Raw genomic sequence first — 21,036 nt, forward strand, 5'->3', positions numbered from 1 at the left:
GGCTGATCATTCCATGTGGCACTGCTGTATCATAGGATGAAAACATATTAACTACAGACAAATTGTGAAACACATCCCCTTGTTTCTAAGCTATTGTTGCAACACCCTACTTTCAGTACTACCATCTATTTTATGCTGTTTAGAAAAAGGGACCATGGTAATCTCACCACACAATTAGCCATTAAGCTGTCCATGACAGCTCAACTTGGATTCCATCCAAGGATATCTTCTATCATTAAAAACAAGCTTGTGCCTGGCTGGCATGGCTCAGAGGTTGAGCGTTGATCTATGAACCAGAAGGTCAAAAGTTCAATTCCCGGTCAAGGCACATACCTGGGTTGCGGGCTCAATCCCCAGTGGGGGGTGTACAGGAGGCAGCCAATCAATGATTCTCTCTCATATTTGATGTTTCTATCTCCCTCTCCCTTCCTCTCTGAAATCAATCAATCTATCTATCATCTATCTATCTATCTATCTTATCTATCTATCATCTATCTATCTACACAAGCTTGTGTTTAATGCAGTTCTCTGGACCCCCACCATGGAAAAAAAACACATTGGTAATAATATATGCCCCTTAGTAAGGATCTCATTATATAAAAAATTTACTTTTGAAAATATTTCATGGCCTAGAGTCAACTATACCCATGCTATTGGAATATTATCAGTTTATCAAAATAAGACACATCTCCTTTCACTATATCCAAATCAGAGGTAAAAGAACCAGCCCAAGTCCAGTGCACCTATCTTTAAGGTCTGAATTGCTCAAGGGAATTCCTTATGGGACAGTCATTCAGAAGAAGCACTTTCAAAACATGGACCTTTTGCTACCGTTTTAGTTAACTGATGACTCTTGTTGCCCATTATAATGAAGAGAAAGAATAGAATCCAGAAGAACTTCAATATCAGGCTCTGTGCTAAGCACCCCACATGTTTTCTCTAGTCTAACATTCACTACTACCCTATGAAATATGTTTTACCGTCATTTGTTTACCAGCCTTTTACAGAGGAGGAAGCAGGCTGGGAGAAGCTGATGTAACGGAGGTCACACCATTAGTAAGTGGCAAAACCAGTACTTGCGATCAGGTAAATTCGTCAGTATACCATACTGGGTATAACCAGAAACGCTTATTTTGATATGCAGATGCTGAGTTCCCTCTGTTCTCCTTCTTCAATCTGGATGGCGAGACTTCTAGAAATAACCGGATCACATAATCAAAAGCCAAACGTACTATAAAGTTTGAATTCTGCTTCTTCCGGAAAATGTCAAGTTCTACAAATAATACAGGCTTCTCTCTGAGAAGTGTCAAATCCCTACTTTATAAATAAACTACCAAATGCTTAGGAAGAACGTATTTGGGCAAGTTGCTTGTTCTCATGCAGCGAATCCAACAGGAATGCCTGACATGATGTAGAATTCACTGCCAGGCTTGCGCGGCCCAACCATTACACATCATGTGTCTGGAGAATCAGTCTTTGAGGAAATCGTCCCACAAAAGTCAAACCAAATAAAAAGTCTTATTGCATATTTCCTGTGTTTTAGAAAGGGACCTGCAACAAATATAAGCATCCTAGGGATCTAGAAATACATGAATAAGTTTTGTGTCTTCATCAAAGTTCATCAATTCTCTCTCAACTGAGTAGATTCAGCCTGGAAAACATCAACCTACCCTTTAAAATAACCCCTCCCAATATTTGTATCATGTTGTGTAAGTCAGGGGATTATTAATGCTCAATCTCTGACTCTGCTTTTGCCATTTTTGGAGCACGGGGTAGTCACCCTCCTGTTCCTTATCTGGAAGATGGCTGGAGGGAAGAATTAATGTCAGGAAAGTACAGGGTTTCAAGTTGAAAAGCACCTCGTTAAATAATACACTAAAACCACTATGGCAGATCGAACGTAGACTTAAGGATACCCACTCGGCATGCTCTTTAAAATGGGTCTGGCCAGCCCTGGCCAGTTTTGCTCAGTGGTTAGAGTGCTGGTCTTCGGACCGAAGGGTCTCGGTTTTGATTCCTGGTCAAGGGCACATACCTCGCTTTCAGGCTTAATCCTGGCCCCATCAGGGCACGTGTGGGAGGTAACCAATCGATGTGTCTCTCTCACATTGGCGTCTCTCTCTCTCTAACTCTCTCTCCCTCCTCCCTCCCTTCCACTCTCTCTAAAAATCAATGGAAAAATATCCTCGTATGAGGATTAAAAAAATAGAGGCTCTGGCCAGCAAAATTGTTAGAAAAAATTCTTCTTGTGTGTTCTGAGGCTGCCCTTCAAAACCTTAGAATCCTTGTGTCTGGGCTCATTGGGCAAACATGCTTTCCTAACATAGTGACATATTCCTTGTGGCTGGCCCCTAACACTGGGATGCCTCGTTCCCCTTACACACTTACACAGGCTGTGGTAAATGAAGGTGGGGACCATATGAATAAGAAATCGAGGAAAGAAAGGCCCCCGTGGTCCTATGCTAAGTGAAAAGGCCAAATCAAACACACTGGGGTCTGCGAGAAAAGGCAGTGGCCGAGATGTTCCCTGATGGGCCAGGGTATTTAAATGTGGTGGGCTGGGAGTGGGAGTGGGAGTTTATCTGTGTGTGCATGAGCATGTGTAAGGGGGGGGGGGGCATGTGGAAAAAAAGCAATATTGCTAATTTAGAAGAAAAATTTGGCCACAACTAAAAGGTTACAACAGCAAATGCAAACACATCAGCAAAGAGCAGTTAAGAGTCCAAGGTTGCAGGTCTGTTTCCCTAAGCTGCCTCCCCACTGGCCACCTTCACACACACTGCCCAGGAAAAGAGCCCAGGGCAGACCCGCTGGCGAAGCACTGAAGTTCACTCACTGTCACCCCACATCGCGCCTGGTGCCTGGCATTCAGTAGGCACCACGCGGCCTGGCTTTCCTGGGGCTTTGCCTGGTTTATCACTGAAAGTCCAGGATCCAGGGAACCCTGCAGTCGGGGCAAACTGGGCCAGTTGGTCACTGTTGGTCACTGTCTCCTGTTAACTCATTCTCTCAGTATGCCTTCATGGAGAGGTGGTTCCATTGTCCTTTTTTTTTTTTTTTTTTTTTTTTTTAAGGACACACTTCTAGATGAAGTGACTTGCCTGTTTTGATGCATAGAATATAATTTAATGGAAATTATCATTTTAAAAAATATATTTTTATTGATTTCAGAGAGGAAGGGAGCGGGGAGAGAGAGTTAGAAACATCAATGATGAGAAAGTCACTGATCGGCTGCCTCCTGCACGCCCCCCACTGGGGATGGAGCCCACAACCCAGCATGTGCCCTGACCAGGAATCGAACCCTGACCTCCTGGTTCATAGGTCAACGCTCAATCACTGAGCCAGTTTGGCCAGGCGGCAACTATAAGCTTGAATATTCTCAATGCTGGACCACACATAAAGTAACAAATTCAAACGTATCTAATGCTGTTTTTAAAGTCATAAGGCAATCTCTAGTTTTTTTCTTTTTCTTCTTCTTTTTTTTTATAATTAAGATTTACTATTTATTCCCCCCTTACCAATACTTCACTCCATTGCTTCTCCATTCTTGGACATGAAATGCCAACCACCCATACTTTCTCTGGAGAGGAGGATGTGCCATGATAAAGCAAAGGTAGGAAAGTGCCCAGGACGCAAGGAAGGAGAGCATCGTTTCCTCGTTCTGGCAGGACCACGATTTGGCCCAAGTTGCAGCCAATTGGCTGGGGCACTGCATCCGTCACTGGATGCCCCTTCAGGCTCCTCCATGACCCCAGGCTGCATGCCAATGGTGCCCTTTCACTCAGGTCACTGCTTTGGGATTCTGGAGACAACTATTACTCATTTGCTGATTTTGAAAAAATCACAGAACCCCATTTTTCCCCCATGATTATTTAAATATATACTAATCCTTTACAAAGGTCAGGGATCAGGAAAAAAAATCTTTGAAAATTACTTTATTGTAGTCAACCCAATATTGTCAGCCTTACTTGAATCTGGGCACTCCTGGTTCAGGAGCAGAATTCTCACCTCCTAAACTTACTTGGTCATACGGCCCAATTTTCACCCAAGATTTCTTATTATCCTGCAGCATATTTTGGGAAACTAGCTCAACTAAGGGAGCATGGGGGTAGAATTGAAAACAAACAGTATCTTTCCCTCAACTAGCATATTAATCTTGCTAATTAGGGAAAAGCAGTTACCAAACCATAGACTATTTCCCATAGATTAATCCTTTTATCGCCAAATTAAATTACCAAGGAAGATAAGGAAGAGGGATAACCTTTAAGGAACAAAGCTTTAATCACTTATGAAAGAAATTTTGCGTTTAAAACTTACCCTAGCCCAGCTGGTGTGGCTTGGTGACTGAATGTTGACCTGTGAGCCAGGAGGTCACAGTTTGATTCCCGGTTGGGGCATATGCCCGCCCGGGTTGTGGGCTCCATCCCTAGTGGGGGCATGCAGGAGGCAGCCGATCAGTGATTCTCTCTCATCATTGATGTTTCTATATCTCTTTCTCTCTCCCTTCCTCTCTGAAATCAATAAATATATATTTAAAAATAAATAAATAAATAAAACTTACCCTAAATTTTGAGGGGGAGAAATGTTTGCCAAGTGAAATACTCAATTCTCTACTGGTATTTCTTAACAGCTCACAGCACCAACAGAGCTCAGCTCTACTCAAAATCACAGTGAAATTTTCCGTCAGCCTCCTTCCAGGAAAAACAATTCTTAGATCAATAACCTCCCAATATAGGTTTTTTGACCTAAGAATTATACTAAGAAATCAGTCTTCAAATAGTCACCTTTTCAAAATCAAACATAATAAAAAGTATTTAAAAGTTACTAAAGGCTCCTACCACAGCCCAAAGTTTATTGTCTCAGTGGAAATTCTGACAGCTTTTCATGTGTAAATAAATATCATCTCCACTATTGTACTTTGTTATAAGGTTCCAAAATAGATGTAATGAGGGGGAAATAGTTCTAGATTATAAGCAAGCAGTATCTTTTCTAAAAAATTCAATGACCAAATTGCTAAGTAATAGTTCTAAGGGTAATTACACACAGAGGAAAATGAACAGAGTACATTCAGTAAAGAAGTGGTTTATAGAACTGATCAAGCCATCTAGAAAACAGTATAAGAATTAAAAACAAATTCTAACAGATTTATTTGAAACTGTTGCCCATAGACACAGACAGCAGTATGATGATTATGAGAGAAAGGGGGGTGGAGGAGGTTAGAAGGGCTAAATGGTAATAAAAAGGACTTAATTTGGAGTGGTGAACACACAATACAATATACAGATGATGTATTATAGAATTGTACACCTGAAACCTATATAATTTTATTAACCAATTCACCCCAATAAATTCAATAAAAAAGTTTTAAAAATTTTGCAAGAAGAGTTGGAGGAGGTAAGTTTCTAAAAAAGGTTAAAATAAGCTTTAATTACTATTTGTATTTTAGTTTCCTAACTCTGAAATGGGGATAAGGGTCTCTGTTCCCCCATGAAAGCAATGAAAAATTTGGAAGACATATGACCATTGAGATACTGGAAAATAAACCAACGCCTAACCTTTCTGAAGAGGAGAAGTTGAACTAGTTCACAAAAATTATTTCCAGCCTGCCTTCCAATGGACAATGAAAACATAGCTAGCTACAACCCAATGAGTGAGTGGCCAGAGGCAATTTCTGGTGCCTATGATGTTTTCAATCTCCTGATGAAGTCGTATTGCTGCTTTGGTGGACCCCGAGCTGGGCCAGCTTGGTGGGGAGGCTCCGTCAGCTCGCATTCTTATTCCTGTCTCAGAGCAGATGGGCAGCAAACAGAAGCGCCTTGTGAAGGCTCGTTTCTTAACATGGTATCTTCAGATGTCCCAGGGGCAGATGAACACCCATTCCACTCTCAGATCATAGCTTAGCCATCTATCTTGTAAGTTCTATCAGAGAATTAACACTGAAAATAAAGACTGACTTGACACACTATTAAAAATGAGATATATCTTGACAGTCTAACACCCCCTGCTGTCTACAGCTCAGGTCTTTGGTGGGGGCATGGGTGGTGGTGGTGGTTGTTCATTCACAAACAAGGGTGTTAGTGATCTGGGATAATGAGTAACAGATTAGAAAAGCTTTAAAAATTTAAAAACATTTTTTAACTAAACAGTTTAGCAGTGGGAAATACCCATTTTAATAGTAACGGGGGCAAGAGAGGTCAAAACACGATTCCTGGTTGCTCAGGCACCAACCTGGCCTAAATGCAGAATGTGGCTCCCTTCCACGGGGTTCATAAGCATCTTTAAGGTACCAAGACAGACTATAGTGACTCTATGTAAAATCTAGAAGTGCAAGGAAAGAAGGACCGAGGACATGGCAAAGAACATGAGCGCTACCGCTGGCCTGTTGGCACACAGGAGAGCTCTGCTATCTGACCCTGGACAGGTTATCTGCCGTCTTTAGCTTTCGTTTCCCATCTGTATAATGGGGATAACAGCAGTGCATTATAGGGTAAGCATTCATTTAAAATGCTCGCCCAGTAGGCATGGCTCAGTGGTTGAGCATCTATTTATGAACCAGGAGGTCATGGTTTGATTCCTGGTTGGGGCACATGCTTGGGTTTCGGGCTTGATCCCCAGTGTGGGGCGTGCAGGAGGCAGCTAATCAATGATTCTCTCTCAGCATTGATGTTTCTATCTCTCTTTCCCTTCCTCTCTGACATTAATAAAGATATATAAAAAAATGCTTAGTCTTTATAAGGTCTAGAGCACGGGTGGGCAAACTTTTTGACTCGAGGGCCACAATGGGTTCTTAAACTGGACCGGAGGGCCGGAACAAAAGCATGGATGGAGTGTTTGTGTGAACTAATATAAATTCAAAGTAAACATCATTACATAAAAAGGGTACGGTCTTTTTTTTTTTTTTAGTTTTATTCATTTCAAATGGGCCGGATCCGGCCCACGGGCCGTAGTTTGCCCATGGCTGGTCTAGAGTGATAAGCCCTCCATAAATCGTGTTGGCTTATTATTACTAGTATTAATTATTAGAGGCCCGGTGCATGAATTCATGCACCAGTGGGGTCCCTTGGCCTGGCCTGCGGGATCGGGCTGAAACTGGCTCTCCGATATCCCCTGAGGGGTCTCAGATTGAGAGAGGGTACAGGCCAGGCCTAGGGACTCCACCAGTGCACAATCAGGGGCTGGGGAGAGACGTGGGAGGTTGGTTAGCAGGGGAGGGACCGTGGGAAGGCTCCAGGGCATGTCCAGCCCATCTCGCTCATCTCCATCCTGATTGGCCGGACCCCAGCAGCAAGCTAACCTACCAGTTGGAGCATCTGCCCCCTGGTGGTCAGTTCATGTCATAGCAAGCAGTTGAGTGGCCTTAGCATATCATTAGCATATTACACTTTGATCAGTGGAATGACTGACTAGTTAACTGGACACTTAGCATATTAGTCTTTTATTACATAGGATTATTATTACTAATTTCAGTACAGGCAATCAGGCTCAAAGAGCACAGGGAGAAATGGACACCATTAGGGGGGAAGCCCATATATACTGCTGATTTACTAGGGCATTTGTTGAGATTCTTAAAAAAGTGTAAAGACAATTGCGTGGTCATGGGCAGGCCGCTTAATGTCTCTGTACCTTTGTTTCCTCACTTGGAGAAAGATGATCATAACAGTAGGGTTATTTAGGAGGTTAATGAGTTAATATACATAAAGCACTTAGAGCAATCCAGGCTACATGACTGTTAGTACCATTGTAAGGACAAAGAAAAGCACTGTTCTCAACTCAGATACTCAGCCAATGTCGGAAAGAAAGCTTATTTATATCAATTATATTAATGAATCAAACTCCTGATACTAATACAATTAATTTCTATGGTGCTATCTATATATATATATGAATAATTTGGATTTGGACAGAGCTTATAAAATATTTGAGTGCTTTCATGCTTATTGTTTATTCTGAGACTACGAGAGACTGATGTTGCTAAAGAGATGAATGTGTGTCTCTGGTTAATCATTAGAATAATTTGTCTTTGGGAGAGTCTGTCTCGTTGTAAAAGGAAACCTTAGAAACACCTAACAGCCCGTGCCCAGCGCAGTACATGTTGAAATGCTTATCAAGTCCAGCACTACTGACCCTGAAAACCAATTTTACAACCACACCATTCATCCTTCCGGTAGCGTGGTGTGTTGGTGATAAGAAGCAGCTCGGATCCCACGTTCTGCCCTAACCGCCAGCTCACCCTGCTTACAGTCAGTCCACAGTGAGCCCTCAGGAGATCCATAGACACCCATACAGCGTTTACTGTGACCTTTTGGCATGTGACAGTCTGGCAGCTGCTCCTGCTGGCTGTGAATCACTTTTCCTGTTTGTCTTTCTGCTTCACCACTCAACCCTCTTTGTCTCCTGACAGAATCACACTCCGGGGCAACCCTCTCCATCTTTAGAAAACCACATGCATCTTTCACTTGGAGCCATGCCCTTCCTACCTGCAAGCCTGGAGTCAGAAAGTTCGCCTGGCCTGCGGGAGGGACCGCTGCCTGCCCAAGGTGATGGGAGAGGAGACAGGAGGGGAGACAGAAGGGAGAAACCCCAACGCTAACAATGGGTCCCCAAGGGAGGAGCTGTTTGCTTAACTCCAACGGGATTATTTTATTTGGCAGATGACTCTTTGCATACTTTCTGACTGAGGAAAGTTTAGAAACTTTATTTTTCCAGTAAGTCACTTAATGCACAGAACAAAGCACTGTGCAGTGTGAAGTTTTCTGCCAGGGTATACAAACCGTAGGTGTGCGCAGGCAAACCCCAGCCAAACCCCTCCTGGCCCCAAAGGTATACATATGTTGGCCTCGGAAGAGAATCACTATCCACGTGAAGGTAAAGAACACCACAGGCCTGAGCCCTGGGGACTCGGGTGTTTGTAAACAGTCTGAGGATCTCTTTGAACAACAACCCAAATGAAAACTATTCATAAAAGTCTTAGCAAAGATCCTGAAAGTGATTTTGACTTAATCTGTCCTGCACTTTTAGCAAATTGAGCCTAGTGCCATCCACAAAGTTTAACAGAGGGGCGAGGTCTTGAGAATAAAGCATGAGATGTATGTGTGAGTTGCCATAGCGACCATGGCACTCATTTTTCACTTCCTAAATTGCATCCTTAGGTTTAAACCTAAGTGCTGAATTAGAAAAGATACAGACTTACTTTTTTTATTTCTGGAAAAGGAAAGATTTTGTTATTTCATCTTAATCCTTAATATAGAGAGTATTGAACACAGGTTAAAAATGTTAACATAAGTTAAATTAAAAACCTTGTAAGTTGAAGACACACACACACGGTTTTGGCGTACCTCTTGTAGCACAATTTACGGGTGCATTCTGTCAAAGGTAAGCGTCTAGACTGAATTCTTAGAGTTTTATCAGTTAAAACAAAACCCAGAGAGAAACTTTTTTTTTTTCATCTTAAGTATATAAAAGAGCCTTTGTTTGGTTTTATTTTCAAGGCTGGCTAGATTTTGATCAGTCTCCAAACTCATATTACTTTCAGCCTGAAATCAAGACTAGAAAATGCCAAGCCCTAGATTTTCCTTTTCCTGGAAGAAACTGCAAGACACTGGACAACAGAATGAAAGTCCTAATGGCACTCACTTGTTAGCATTTGAGCTCCATATTCTAACTCTGCACCACAAATAAGACACTTTATGCATGTCGTGGGTGTCTGTAGGACCCAGGGTTTAATTTCACCTGTGAAAAATGTGAAGATGGGACACACACTATCAGAAGTAGAAACTCGGTCTTGACTATCAAGCACCATGCAACCAACTGCAGGTTGAACCAGAGAAAATGGTCGGTACCTGACCTTTCTGTGAGCTAGCATAACAAATATCCAAGCTGCCTGGCTGGTGTGGCTCAGTGATTGAGCGTCCATTTATAAACCAGGAAGTCACAGTTCAACTCCCTGTTGGAGCACATGCCTGGTTTCGGGCTGTATCCCCAGTAGGCATGCAGGAGGCAGCTGATCGATGATTGATTATTCTTATCACTGATGTTTCTATCTCTCTCTCCCTCTCCCTTTCTCTCTGAAATCAATAAAAATATATTAAAAAACAAACAAATGTCCATACTGGCCTTGTCCACAACATTTAGTGACAACGTCTACGAATGTCACAGAAACCCTCAGAGAATGAGCTAGAAAATATATGAGAAGTTATTTTTTTATAAATTATTTATTGATTTTTATTGACTTTTAGAGGGAGGGAGGGAGAGAGAGAAACATGGATGTTAGAGAGAAACATCGATCAGTTGCCTCTCGCATGTGCCTCGACTGGAGACTGAACTATGGAAAGTTCTTAAAAGCAAGTTCTTACATGGCAAGAGCCATACAAGCGATGGGTGGTAACACTTTGCTTTCGTCCTGACCACACATCCTATGGACAGATCTGTTCATAAAGAGACTCCAACAATCTTTCATTCTCAGCAAGTAGAGCATTTGGTCAGAACAAGGAATTCCCCCAATTTTTCTTATAACAGTTCATTCTTTCCTCTTTCTGTATCTGAGATACAGTTCAAAGATTTCTAGGAAGGAGCATTATATTATTCCAGCAAGACTCATCATTTTCCATTTTGTCCTAGGTCAGAACCACATTTAAAAAGTTGCTTCTGCTACAGTTTTCTACCAAGTTGGTGACGTGAAACAGCTAGCTGCTGTGTTCTGTATAGCGCTATCTCCCTAAGGATGAGGTGTGGCTTCTCAGCGTCTCATCGCCCTGCCAATCATCTCTTTACCTACTGGGTACGGAGATGGTTTCAGGTAGGAGTGAACCACCTGTAAAGCTCAGCTCACTGGCAGATCTGAAGGCCAAGTACAGAGACCAGCTGTGACCAAGCAACATGCTCAGAAACTGGCCTGGGAGGCCCACACCAGTTCAGCAACTCTATGGAGTCCTGGGGCAGCCTTGGTGGTTCAGTCTTGGGTAGTGTGGTTTGGCCCAGAGCATACCCATTGGTTCAGGCCCTCCTAGGGCCTTAGCAACCAGCTATGCCTCACTTTGCATAAGATATAGGGGAGCTGAAACGAACGGGTCATCCAGGCCTGCAGAGTGTCAAAGCCTTTAGTGCTCCCTGCTGGTGTGGCTCAGTGGTTGAGTGTTGACCCATGAACCAGGAGGTCATGGTTCAATTCCCAGTCAGGGCACTTGCCTGGTTGCGGGCTTGATCCCCAACGTGGTGCGTGCAGGAGGCAGCCGATCAATGATTCTCTCTCATCAGGGATGCTTCTATCTCTCTCTCCCTCTCCCTTCCTCTCTGAAATCAATAAAAATAATTTTTTTTTAAAATAAAACCTTTAGTGTGACAAACACTGAAGTGTGTCCTCCATTTACCAAGTGCCCGTGAGCCATGACTGACCGCTCATGTCACCAACTCATGGAGATTTACTTCCCCTTCTTCTCTCAGTAGTGGCACCTAGAGCAGAATGTTCTAGACACACAGGGCAGAGCACATAAAGAAGCTGAGATCGAACACCTGTGCCGGGCAGCCGTGTCCTGTGCCGGGCACACTCTGTTCCCATTGTGATTCCGCTGGGGGACAGGAGAGCAAGCGGCCTTGGCTACAGATCAGGAGACTTCCTTAGCTGGGCTGTGGGAGCTGTCTCCCTCTGCCTCCGGCCTTAGTTCCCCCGAATTTAGATATGACATAAAGTCTTTTTTCTTTTTTCTTTTTAAGGTTCCCCAAGGTTGGCAGTCTTAGACAATTCCGATGTTTTGTTTCTCTCCCGAAGTCCATCTTTCTCTACACAATAAGCCAACAGGCTTGCTTATTTCCTAAACACACAATTATCTTCTACTTGCCAAGTTTCCCTGACCTCACTTTTGGCCTAAGGTGTTTCTAGCTACATGCACTATTTCAGTGCTTTCTTCAGACTTCTTGGCTCCTAGCTCCTCAGCAGCAGTTAAACTTTTGTTTAGAAGAGGTTCTTCAACCTAAAAGACACCAGTGCTGTTTCTTTCTCAACTGCGGCCTTCCAGCTCTTCTGACTCGCTCTCACTTTGCTGGGCCTTCGTTGTGGCTATTTCCATTTTGTTAGGGGGTCGTGGCTATAGCTCAGATCTGGAGGACAGCGGAGGTCAAGGATACATTTTTTTGTTTTTTCTGTTTTCAATTGCACGCGGAAGCCCAGCCACATGCCTCACTCAGGCGGCTGTGTGAAGAGGACCCCTTCCACCAGCTGCCACATTTTGCTTCACGGGCGCACAAGAAGACCTTGCAGATCCGGATGTGCTGGTTGGCACTCCTCATACCTTAAGGATTTTTCATTTGCCTGAGTTTGAGAGTTATTTCTGTCTTTTGTGCCCCCCCTCCCTGCACTCTTCCCCCCTCTCCCCCGCCCCGCCTTCTCTGTGTATAACATGCTCTTTGTCTGGATCCAGGATTCCGGTATTTCTAGGACCGTTTTCCAGGAGCTCTGGAACCATCAGGTGGCTATCATTTTTCTACTTTCACTGTCGGCAGAACACATGGTGGTTTCTGTTTTGTTTTGTTTTTAACTTTTCTGATTTCGTTAAGAAGATATAAGAAGGCAACATAAAGTAATCATAATGGTGTGTGTGTGTGTGTGTGTGTGTTTAGGGGTGTGTGTCCAGGAAGAGCTATCTTGGAAGAGTGCCTTATAAGATGTTAGTGCCGCCTGCCCTTGTCATATAGTCCATATATGTACAGGGTCTTCCAAACCCCTACACAAAGACTTGGGTTGGCAGTGACTTTCGAGAAGGTTCCCCTGGGCCCAGCCCTCGGAGAAACCACACAGGGGCGCTCGAGTTCCCCTAGGATTCCAACCCATCCAGGGAGCCAGGCAGAGCCCAGTGTGACTCTCCCCACACTGGGTTCTGTGGGGTGGCTTTAACATCCTACAACACTGGCCAATGACGATAGGTGCAAGAAGACCTAGGGTATGTCTGACTAGCGATGAGCCAAAAGTAATGGATTAATCACCCTGGTACTACAAACTGTGGCCACAGAAAATCCCTATGGATTTTCACCAGCTAAGAGATTCTAGTAAAACTCTTATTTTAACACAGTTAAATCCTAACCTTGTGAGTATCTTTTGGTAAATCAGGCTTGAAGTAGCACCTCAAACTGCCAGGAAGTGATTATAATTCTAAAAGTTTAAGGACTGCTACCAAACTGTCTAAGACTTCTACTCCCAGGGCTCAAGAAGGCACCCTCACCGCTTTCCTTTAGTTTCCCTACAACAAGCACACACAACAGTCCCGCACACGGAGCGGTAGGAAACAGCCGTCTTTACAATGCATTCACATATATCAGGTGTGACGGAGCTTGGACTATGACAAGACGTGGACAGATTTATCTAATAATCACTCAGAAGTGCTTTTTGGTCATTCGGCTTTTCAGAGGGTTTCTTTTTTTTAAATCACTTTATAAGTGGGCAATGAGAGTTTAAGAGTAAATGACAAAACCATAGATACGCACCTCCCGATTGCTCTGGGGCTGTTTCTATCGGGACTAGTTCATGTCACTCCACACCACTCATTTGAGAGGGAGCGGGCACACTTAAGTGGTGAGGTGCACGGCTAAGGCGAAATGCACTGCTGAGAATGAGTCTCAAATCAGGTGCGTTTCAAATGGGAGCCTTGCAGGTTGTCTTGTAAGATGAAGGGCCTTTCATCACAAGCAGTGCCTGCTCCTAAGGAGAGCAAGGGGGCTGGGGAACCACTAAAAGCACAGTGGGCAAGAGCAAAATCTTCTTTGTATTATTTTCAACCATATGGGGAGGGGGGGGGAGGGGCGGAGACAAAGAGGTAAACGTAGGCACCTCAAAATGAATGATTATGTAGCCAGTAAAGAAAACTGAGGTCATTGAGGGGGAAAAACTGCTATTAATGATTTTTGAAATAAAATCGACTTTGCTGCCAGGTGGGCGTGGTTCAGTGGTTGAGCATTAACCTATGAACCAGGAGGTCGTGATTCATTCCCGGTCAGGGCACATGCCTGGGTCACGGGCTTGGTCCCCAGTCGGGGGCGTGCAGGAGGCAACTGATGGATGATTCTCTCATCATTGATGTCTCTATCTCTCCCTCCCTCTCCTTTCCTCTCTGAAATCAATAAAAAAAATATTTAAAAATATAAAATAAAACAATAAAATTGGCTTTTCTGTGGAGGCTGCTACCACTGTGCTCTGAATACCTGCTGTTAGAAGGATGCCCTGACTGGAGGGGGAAGGAAGGGAGTCTGCCCTGGCCAGGTAGCTCAGTTGGTTAGAATTAGAGCGTTGTCTCAATACACCAAGGTTGTGGCTTCAATCCCCGGTCAGGGCACATACAAGTATCAACCAATGAATGCATCAATAAGTGGAACAATAAATCTCTCTCTCTTTCTCTCTCTCTCTCTCTCTCAAAACAATAAATGAAAAATTTTAAAAAGGGAGGTAGTGTGCAATCCTTCAGGACATGCAGGCAAAAGAGAAGCAGCCAGTTCACAGTGCGGCTAAGTGAACAAAAGGGTCATAATCAAGAAGGATGGTGTGGCAAGGGTGGCCTCTGTATTCCCGGGAGCCACCTATGCACAGGGCAAGCCTTTCCTTTCAGCTGTGCTTCTGTCCATAACTGCCTGGGGCCACATCAGCTGAGGGACGATCTGATGCTCAGGCTGCCAGGACGTACGTAAGGGTCCATGTGTTTCGTGCTTGTAGATATGGTTCCAGTCTTCCTGACAACGCCTTAGGATCAGGAGTTTCTCTCATTCAGTATGGGGACCACATGCTTCCAAATAACCAAGGCTCACTATGAAACCAATGGAAACGACAGTCGAAAAGTCAATAAGGGTTTTTGATTTGCTCTTTAAAATGTTACACTCTGTTCAAAGAGAAAGGAATCTTCGTGTGTCATTTTGCACCTTTCTGTGATAAAGCAGTAGTAATTATTAGGAAGGAAATGCTATTTATTATGAGGAAAAGTTAAATTATAAATTATTTGAAAAAGAAAAATAGTGATTTATCTTCCTCCATTCTCCCCCTCCCCCTCCCCCCACCCTCCCAGCCTTCCAAAAAAAAATTTAAATAAAAAGCAAACAAACAAACAAACAAAACACACCTCAAAGAGAAGATAAAAGAACAAAAATGCTTTTATGCCTAGGAATAGTCCATTCCTATAACAATAATAATAGCACAGGCATAAACAGGTTACTTCTACACTCTGGCATGTAGAAATAATAATATGTAGACTATGGGAGCCTAGAGTTGCTAAAAGATGAACTCCCATCCAGTTTGGGTTGCAGGCTTTATTTTCAAAGCCCTCCTATCAGTTTTATGGCAAATCCATGCTTTGCTTGCTAATGTTTTTACTTTCTTTTTTTAAAAAATGGAACACCATCCTTTTTTCTTCCTTTTAAATCTGGCTTACTTGAAACAATCCATAATGTTTTCCATCATGCTAAGGGAAATACCCCTTACAGAAAACCACAGAAAATTATCAAAATGTTGCCAAGGTCATGTAGTCAATGATTTAAGAACCTAAAAAGTAAGGAAGACAGGGCCTTAGTTTACCAAACAGTATTGTGTTTTGAAAACATATCACTCCTACTTCCATTTTTTCCCTTTAGACTTTGCATCTCCACCTCAGTGGCTAAGGAACTGGCATATACTAGTACTAGAGGGAAGATTTCTTCTTTATAAACTTTGGAAGGCAGGTTAAGTCCCCAATGCACTTTTGCTTCTATAGAGATAGTCCATAATTTATGTTAACATTCTTTGCATAGAAATTTATTACAGGTTATTTCCCTACAAATTTAATAGATGGTGATAGTGGTGAAGAAGACTTAATAACAATATTGCTGACTAGCCATTAGTTTACTTATTAGTTATTCTCTGTTTGGATTCCATGCTAGGATGTGCCATATAACATTGCCATTATGATTACATATTATTATGGCATATTAAAAGCTTTTCGGTTTGGCCACAGCCCACTCTGATGATCAAAAGTGCCAAGTGCAGAATGCTCTTTACTAGGAGAGAATAGCTAACATAATAACCACTCTTTCTCGTTCGAATTGCTCTGCATCTGGTCTGTTCAGTCCAATTCCTAGCCATGGCTGTGCGGGATGATCCCTCTCCCTGGATGGAGATACATGCATGTCAATCAGACCAGACTGCCATCCCCTATGATTCCGCTTCCACAGTCACTGGGATATGCACCCCTGGAGAGAAGCTGGTCTTCTCTGTGGACTCTCGGGGCTGAGGGCTCCAGAGTCCCTCCCACCTGCACTCCCACCTCCTCCTTCTCACCAGGAGCAACTCCATGGCACTCAAATCACCCTGACTTTTCTTCCCTTAGGTGAAATCACCTCATGCAAAAGACTTGGTTCTACGTGTTTCCTTTCACCAGGAAAGAATTCCCACCCAAACTCAAGAATAGCCCAGCCAATGTGTCTCAGTGGTTAAATGCAGATCTATGCATCCGATGGTCAATTCCCGGTCAGGACACATGCCCGAGTTGCGGGCTTGATCTGCAGTAGGAAATATGCAGGAGGCAGCTGATCAATGATCCTCTCTCATCGTTGATGTTTCTATCTCTCTCACTCCCGCTCCGTTCCTCTCTGAAATCAATAAAAAAAATATTTTTAAAAAATTGTTTGTCAGGGTAGTCAGTGCCACTGGTATCTACATGACAACCAGTAGACAAACCCGAGTATCAAGTCCATGCCCCTAGCGATGCCCTCCCTGACAGGGTCCCAGACTCAACGTGGCAGTGAAGGGAGGCCATTCTGTTTGCACGTTAACACATTGACATCCTCCTGCCGCACCCCCTGAGCTAAGCGCATGCACGGGGAGTGTGCACAGGAGGAAACATAATAAATTCTGTTGTCCTCTCGTTTAGAGGGACAGATGTGCTTCAGCTGATAGAAGATGGGACACCTGCACTAACCTTGAGCAAGCTGCATTTGTTGTTGCTTCTATGTTCAGGCATCTAGTCACTTCATCTATTTATTTTATTCCAGCACCTTCTCAGGTTCCTCCTCTGTGCTGAGTGCTGCAGGGGAGGAACCAGCAGGCAGGGTCAAGAAGGAGCCCCACATCAGCCCACCCTCGGGGGTTCGTGGGGAGATGAGGAGATAGATGTGCCGATGGATGGACTTCAGAGACGGGAGGAGGCACCGGACGATGGCAGCAGCCCTGGCACCTCCCAGTAGGTGAAATAAATGTGACTCTCTCGGCCTCTTCTGGAGCCGCTGCCATGAAAAGGCAAGAAACTCATCACCATAGACATGCAGGCTACTTAATCTGAACTTAATGAATGCTTGGAAGGAAAAAGAAATCTTTAAAAAAAAAAAAAAGACACCTGATTTATGAAAAGATGCTGAAAAGCAAAGAAAAGTGTAATGTCTGCCAGGAGGTTCAGCCAATTAAAGCCCAGAGAGCCCCACTGAGTATTTTTTTCACCTGATGATTAGATTTTAAGAAAGTAATACTCGGGGGAGGGTGAAGTGGATTAAGGGGGTCAAAAGAGAAGGAAATCAGACTTCAAGTGGTGAGCATGCAACAGAGTACACAGAGGTAGAATTAAAATCTTGTACACCTGAAAATTATGTTAGTAACTAGTTTACACCAATACATTTTTTAAAAATATATTTTTATTGATTTCAGAGAGGAAGGGAAAGAAAGAGCGTGATAGAAACATCAATGATGAGAGAGAATCATTGATCGGCTGCCTCCTGCAGGCCCCTACTGGGAATTGAAGCCTGCAACCTGGGCATGTGCCCTGACCAGGAATTGAACAATGACCTCCTGGTTCATAGGTCGACACACAACCCTGAGCCACACCAGCCAGGCAATAAATTTAATTTAAAAATAAAAATAAATAAGAAAGAAAGGAAGGAAGAAAACAGTACTCTGCAGCCTAGATAAGGAACTTGGGGCATTCGTGTTAGTTCTGAGGAGGGCAGGGTGGGGCCGGGTGAAACAAGGCCCAGTGGTTTTGCAAAGGCAGAGCCATCCGTCATGAACGTTTAAGGAATTAGGGAGCTGTGTGTATAAGGTCAGAATTCAGGAGCCTGGGCAGAACCTGCAGGTGACGTTGCACCTGCCAGGCCTGTGCTGACACCTCCCCCTATCCGCCCCCCCATTCCCCCAGTGCTGACAGGAGCACCCATCCTCCTCACTGTGGCAGAGCAGGCCCTCAAACAGGGGACGGGGAGGAGGTCGGGACTCAATTGGGACTCAGAAGCATCCCGAGAAGGAACAGCTGTCCATGGGCTGTGGCCCTTTGCCTCAAGCACGATTGTGGGCTGTCCGCAGCTCTGAGCCTGGCTGCCTCTCTGCTCTCTGGGTCAGTTTTCTGTAACTCCATGACTGGGCTCCATGCTCCTCCGCACTCCTGAGGGGACCCCTGCAGTCCCACTAGGAAGCACCTGCCAGGATGCAGGAGGGAAATGGAGCTCTCCTCGCAGGAGGGCCTAGGGCGCTGGGGCCAGCGGGCTCCCCTGTCCTCTACAGGTGAGGCTGGGGGTGGCCTCCCCCTGCTCCCAGGCAGGGCCTGTGCGTTGTGGAACCACTATTACATGCAATGAGAATATATGTACCAACTATAAAGTGCTCTATGCATGAGAAGCGTGCGCCAGGCAAGGGAAAGGGCAATGTTCCTCTTGTTACATCCTAAATCAGACCGCCCAATTCTGCTCAAGTAAACAGAAAGAAAAGGGCTTAAGCATTTATTTTCCATACTCTCAATCTAAGGCATCTGTATTATACTGATTGATTCTAAAATAAAGAAGATGTGAATGTAAGCATATGTGAGTGTTTGAATAGAATATATATGAGTAGAGGTATTTCTTTTACAATATGGACGTGGTCTAATTACAGAAAATTCTGCTCTTCCTGGTTGCTATGATCTCTTCCTATTAACTGCTGTTTTTAACTACTGCTTTTTGCAGATGTCCATGGAATGGAGACACAGTAAGCCTAAGTCTGTAACTGCAGGTAGGTGTTTTTAAATTTCACTCTCACTAGAAAACATAGCAAGAATACATTTAAAAATAGAACTTGAATGCCACTGAAGGACTGATCAGGGAACAGGAAACACGACATGGAAGTGGCAGGGCCCTTGGAAATTAACTGGGCGTGCAAGACGTGGCTGTGGAACAATACATCACAGGAACTTTAAATCCAGGCAGATACTGATTATGACAAGTGTTTCTCTAACCATAAAGAAATCGGTCATTTTCCATGTGAAACATTTAACACTGCCTTCCAGCAGACAGCTCACCACCAGCACGTTTCGTTCGGACTGTGGCAAGTCCCAGGCCACAGCTTCACATGCAAAGGGCTGACCCCACACAGCCTCCTCCACCCTGGCTCACCACCCCCAGCCGACCCTGCTGCGGGTCAGAGGGCAGCAGGATCCTGCAGCAGCCTGCAGGGCTGTCCAGTCTCTCGCTCCTCTGCCCTTGGTCTCTCAGTCCACTCCGGAGAATTCACCCCAGCCCCACTCGTTAATTCCGCTCAGGGGGACCTGTTTCACATCCATCCTCCTCTCTTCCAAGTTTTGTCAAGTCATCCCTGGGAGCGTGTGGCACTCCAATTAGCGTGCTCACAGCCAGAGTCACATGCATCCAGAAGAAGCTGATTGTAAATGAACCCAATCTGTAAGGTGTGGCACCAACCTTCCCCCCTCCCAACTGGCACCGCCTTGCCTTCCTTTCATTGTTATTAAACCAACTGTTCTTAAAGTCAACGAAGACAAGAAATAGATTTCCATATGACTGCTTTCCCTGTGACTACTATTCTAACAGTGTGGTTTTGTACTCCTCTTCCTGGCAGATATGTAATATTTTAATAATACTTGGGGCTACATAACTTGTGGTGGAGTGGCCTGGAAATCTAACCATGATTTTGTAATATTATTTCCATAGGAAAATGTATTCTAAAATGATTTTATGAATTACAACCAGACTACAAGCTGAGGACAACACGAAAAACAAACATACAGCCCTGACAGGAGCCGGTCCAAGGTTAGCCTGCTCCCTGCTGCTTACACAGTAAACATTTAATGTACAGACAGAGCAAACCTAGGGAGCGCAGCAGAGCCAATCCAGATGGCACCTCTCCTGTCACCAGGCACCTGGTCCAACGCTAACATTCTCCTCAGCAGAGCTCGATGAGGTGATGCCGAGGGAAAGGAGGACTTCCCTCCAAGCCCTAATAGCGTATTCCAAAGCCAAACATTCATAAATGTTTTTGAATCATCCATAGGACTGTTTCATTAAGGCAAATGGCTGAGAACTGACTACATTATAATGAAGTAGATTTACATTTTGAAAGAAAAAAATAAATATTTATAGCATTTGCATTTAGGTAAAAATACAAAAATCTCCCTTTTACAGAGAACTAATGAAGTTGCCCCAGGAAGAAGGGAGGTGGGGAGAGGTCAAGGGAGGGGGCTGGGAGACAGAGAGAGCGAGGGGGGTGGGGGCAGAAACTATCCAGACACTAAGTAGTTACCCTGGCTCCCACCATGACGCATAACTTGTATTCTCTCTCAGGCAAGCAATTTAAAACACTTCACTAAATGCATTAAAGAAACAACGTGACTGAAATGCAACCCATTTTCTTCGTTCCCAAAGCTCTTCTAAAGTTTGGTGGTGACCTCACCCGCCCATCCCCTCCCACTCCAATCATATGCGGCCAAAATCCATTTGCTTCTAGCCCCCCCCTCCCACCCCCCACTCCCCACCCCACCCCCCGCCCACCCATGCCTAATCCAGAATCTAGGCCACCTCCACCTCTCTGGTAGTCACCACAAGAGCCTCTTAATGGCTTTCCCTGCCCCTGGTCTCACCTCCCTCTAATTCATTAGCTACACTGAAACCAAAATTATCTTTCAAAAGATGCGAATCAGACCACACCCCATCGAAGAAACCTCCCCAGTTCCCAGGGCTCTCAGGATCCAGGCCTAGCTCCTTACGCTGACGGGGTGCTGCTCACCCTCTCATCCCGCCACCTGCTCCCTCCTGGTCTTGCCCTGTTCCAATTGAACTAAGCAC

General features: G+C 44.3%; 1 protein-coding gene across 2 annotated transcripts in view; it reads right to left on the minus strand.

Moving 5' to 3' along the window:
- Positions 1-21,036, minus strand: part of ANKH (ANKH inorganic pyrophosphate transport regulator) — a 116,529-nt gene that overhangs the window by 81,230 nt on the left and 14,263 nt on the right. The window contains exon 1 of one of the 2 annotated variants that reach the window (XM_036310223.1): positions 981-1,001. The exons of the other annotated variant lie outside the window; for it this stretch is intronic. Within the exon in view, the coding sequence (XP_036166116.1) occupies positions 981-986 (6 nt within the window). The 5' untranslated portion in view covers positions 987-1,001. Of the gene's footprint in view, positions 1-980; positions 1,002-21,036 lie in introns of those variants that run through there. 2 annotated transcript variants of the gene reach the window in all.

This window comes from Myotis myotis, unplaced genomic scaffold (assembly GCF_014108235.1).
Source record: "Myotis myotis isolate mMyoMyo1 unplaced genomic scaffold, mMyoMyo1.p scaffold_m19_p_5, whole genome shotgun sequence".
Lineage (NCBI taxonomy): Eukaryota > Metazoa > Chordata > Mammalia > Chiroptera > Vespertilionidae > Myotis > Myotis myotis.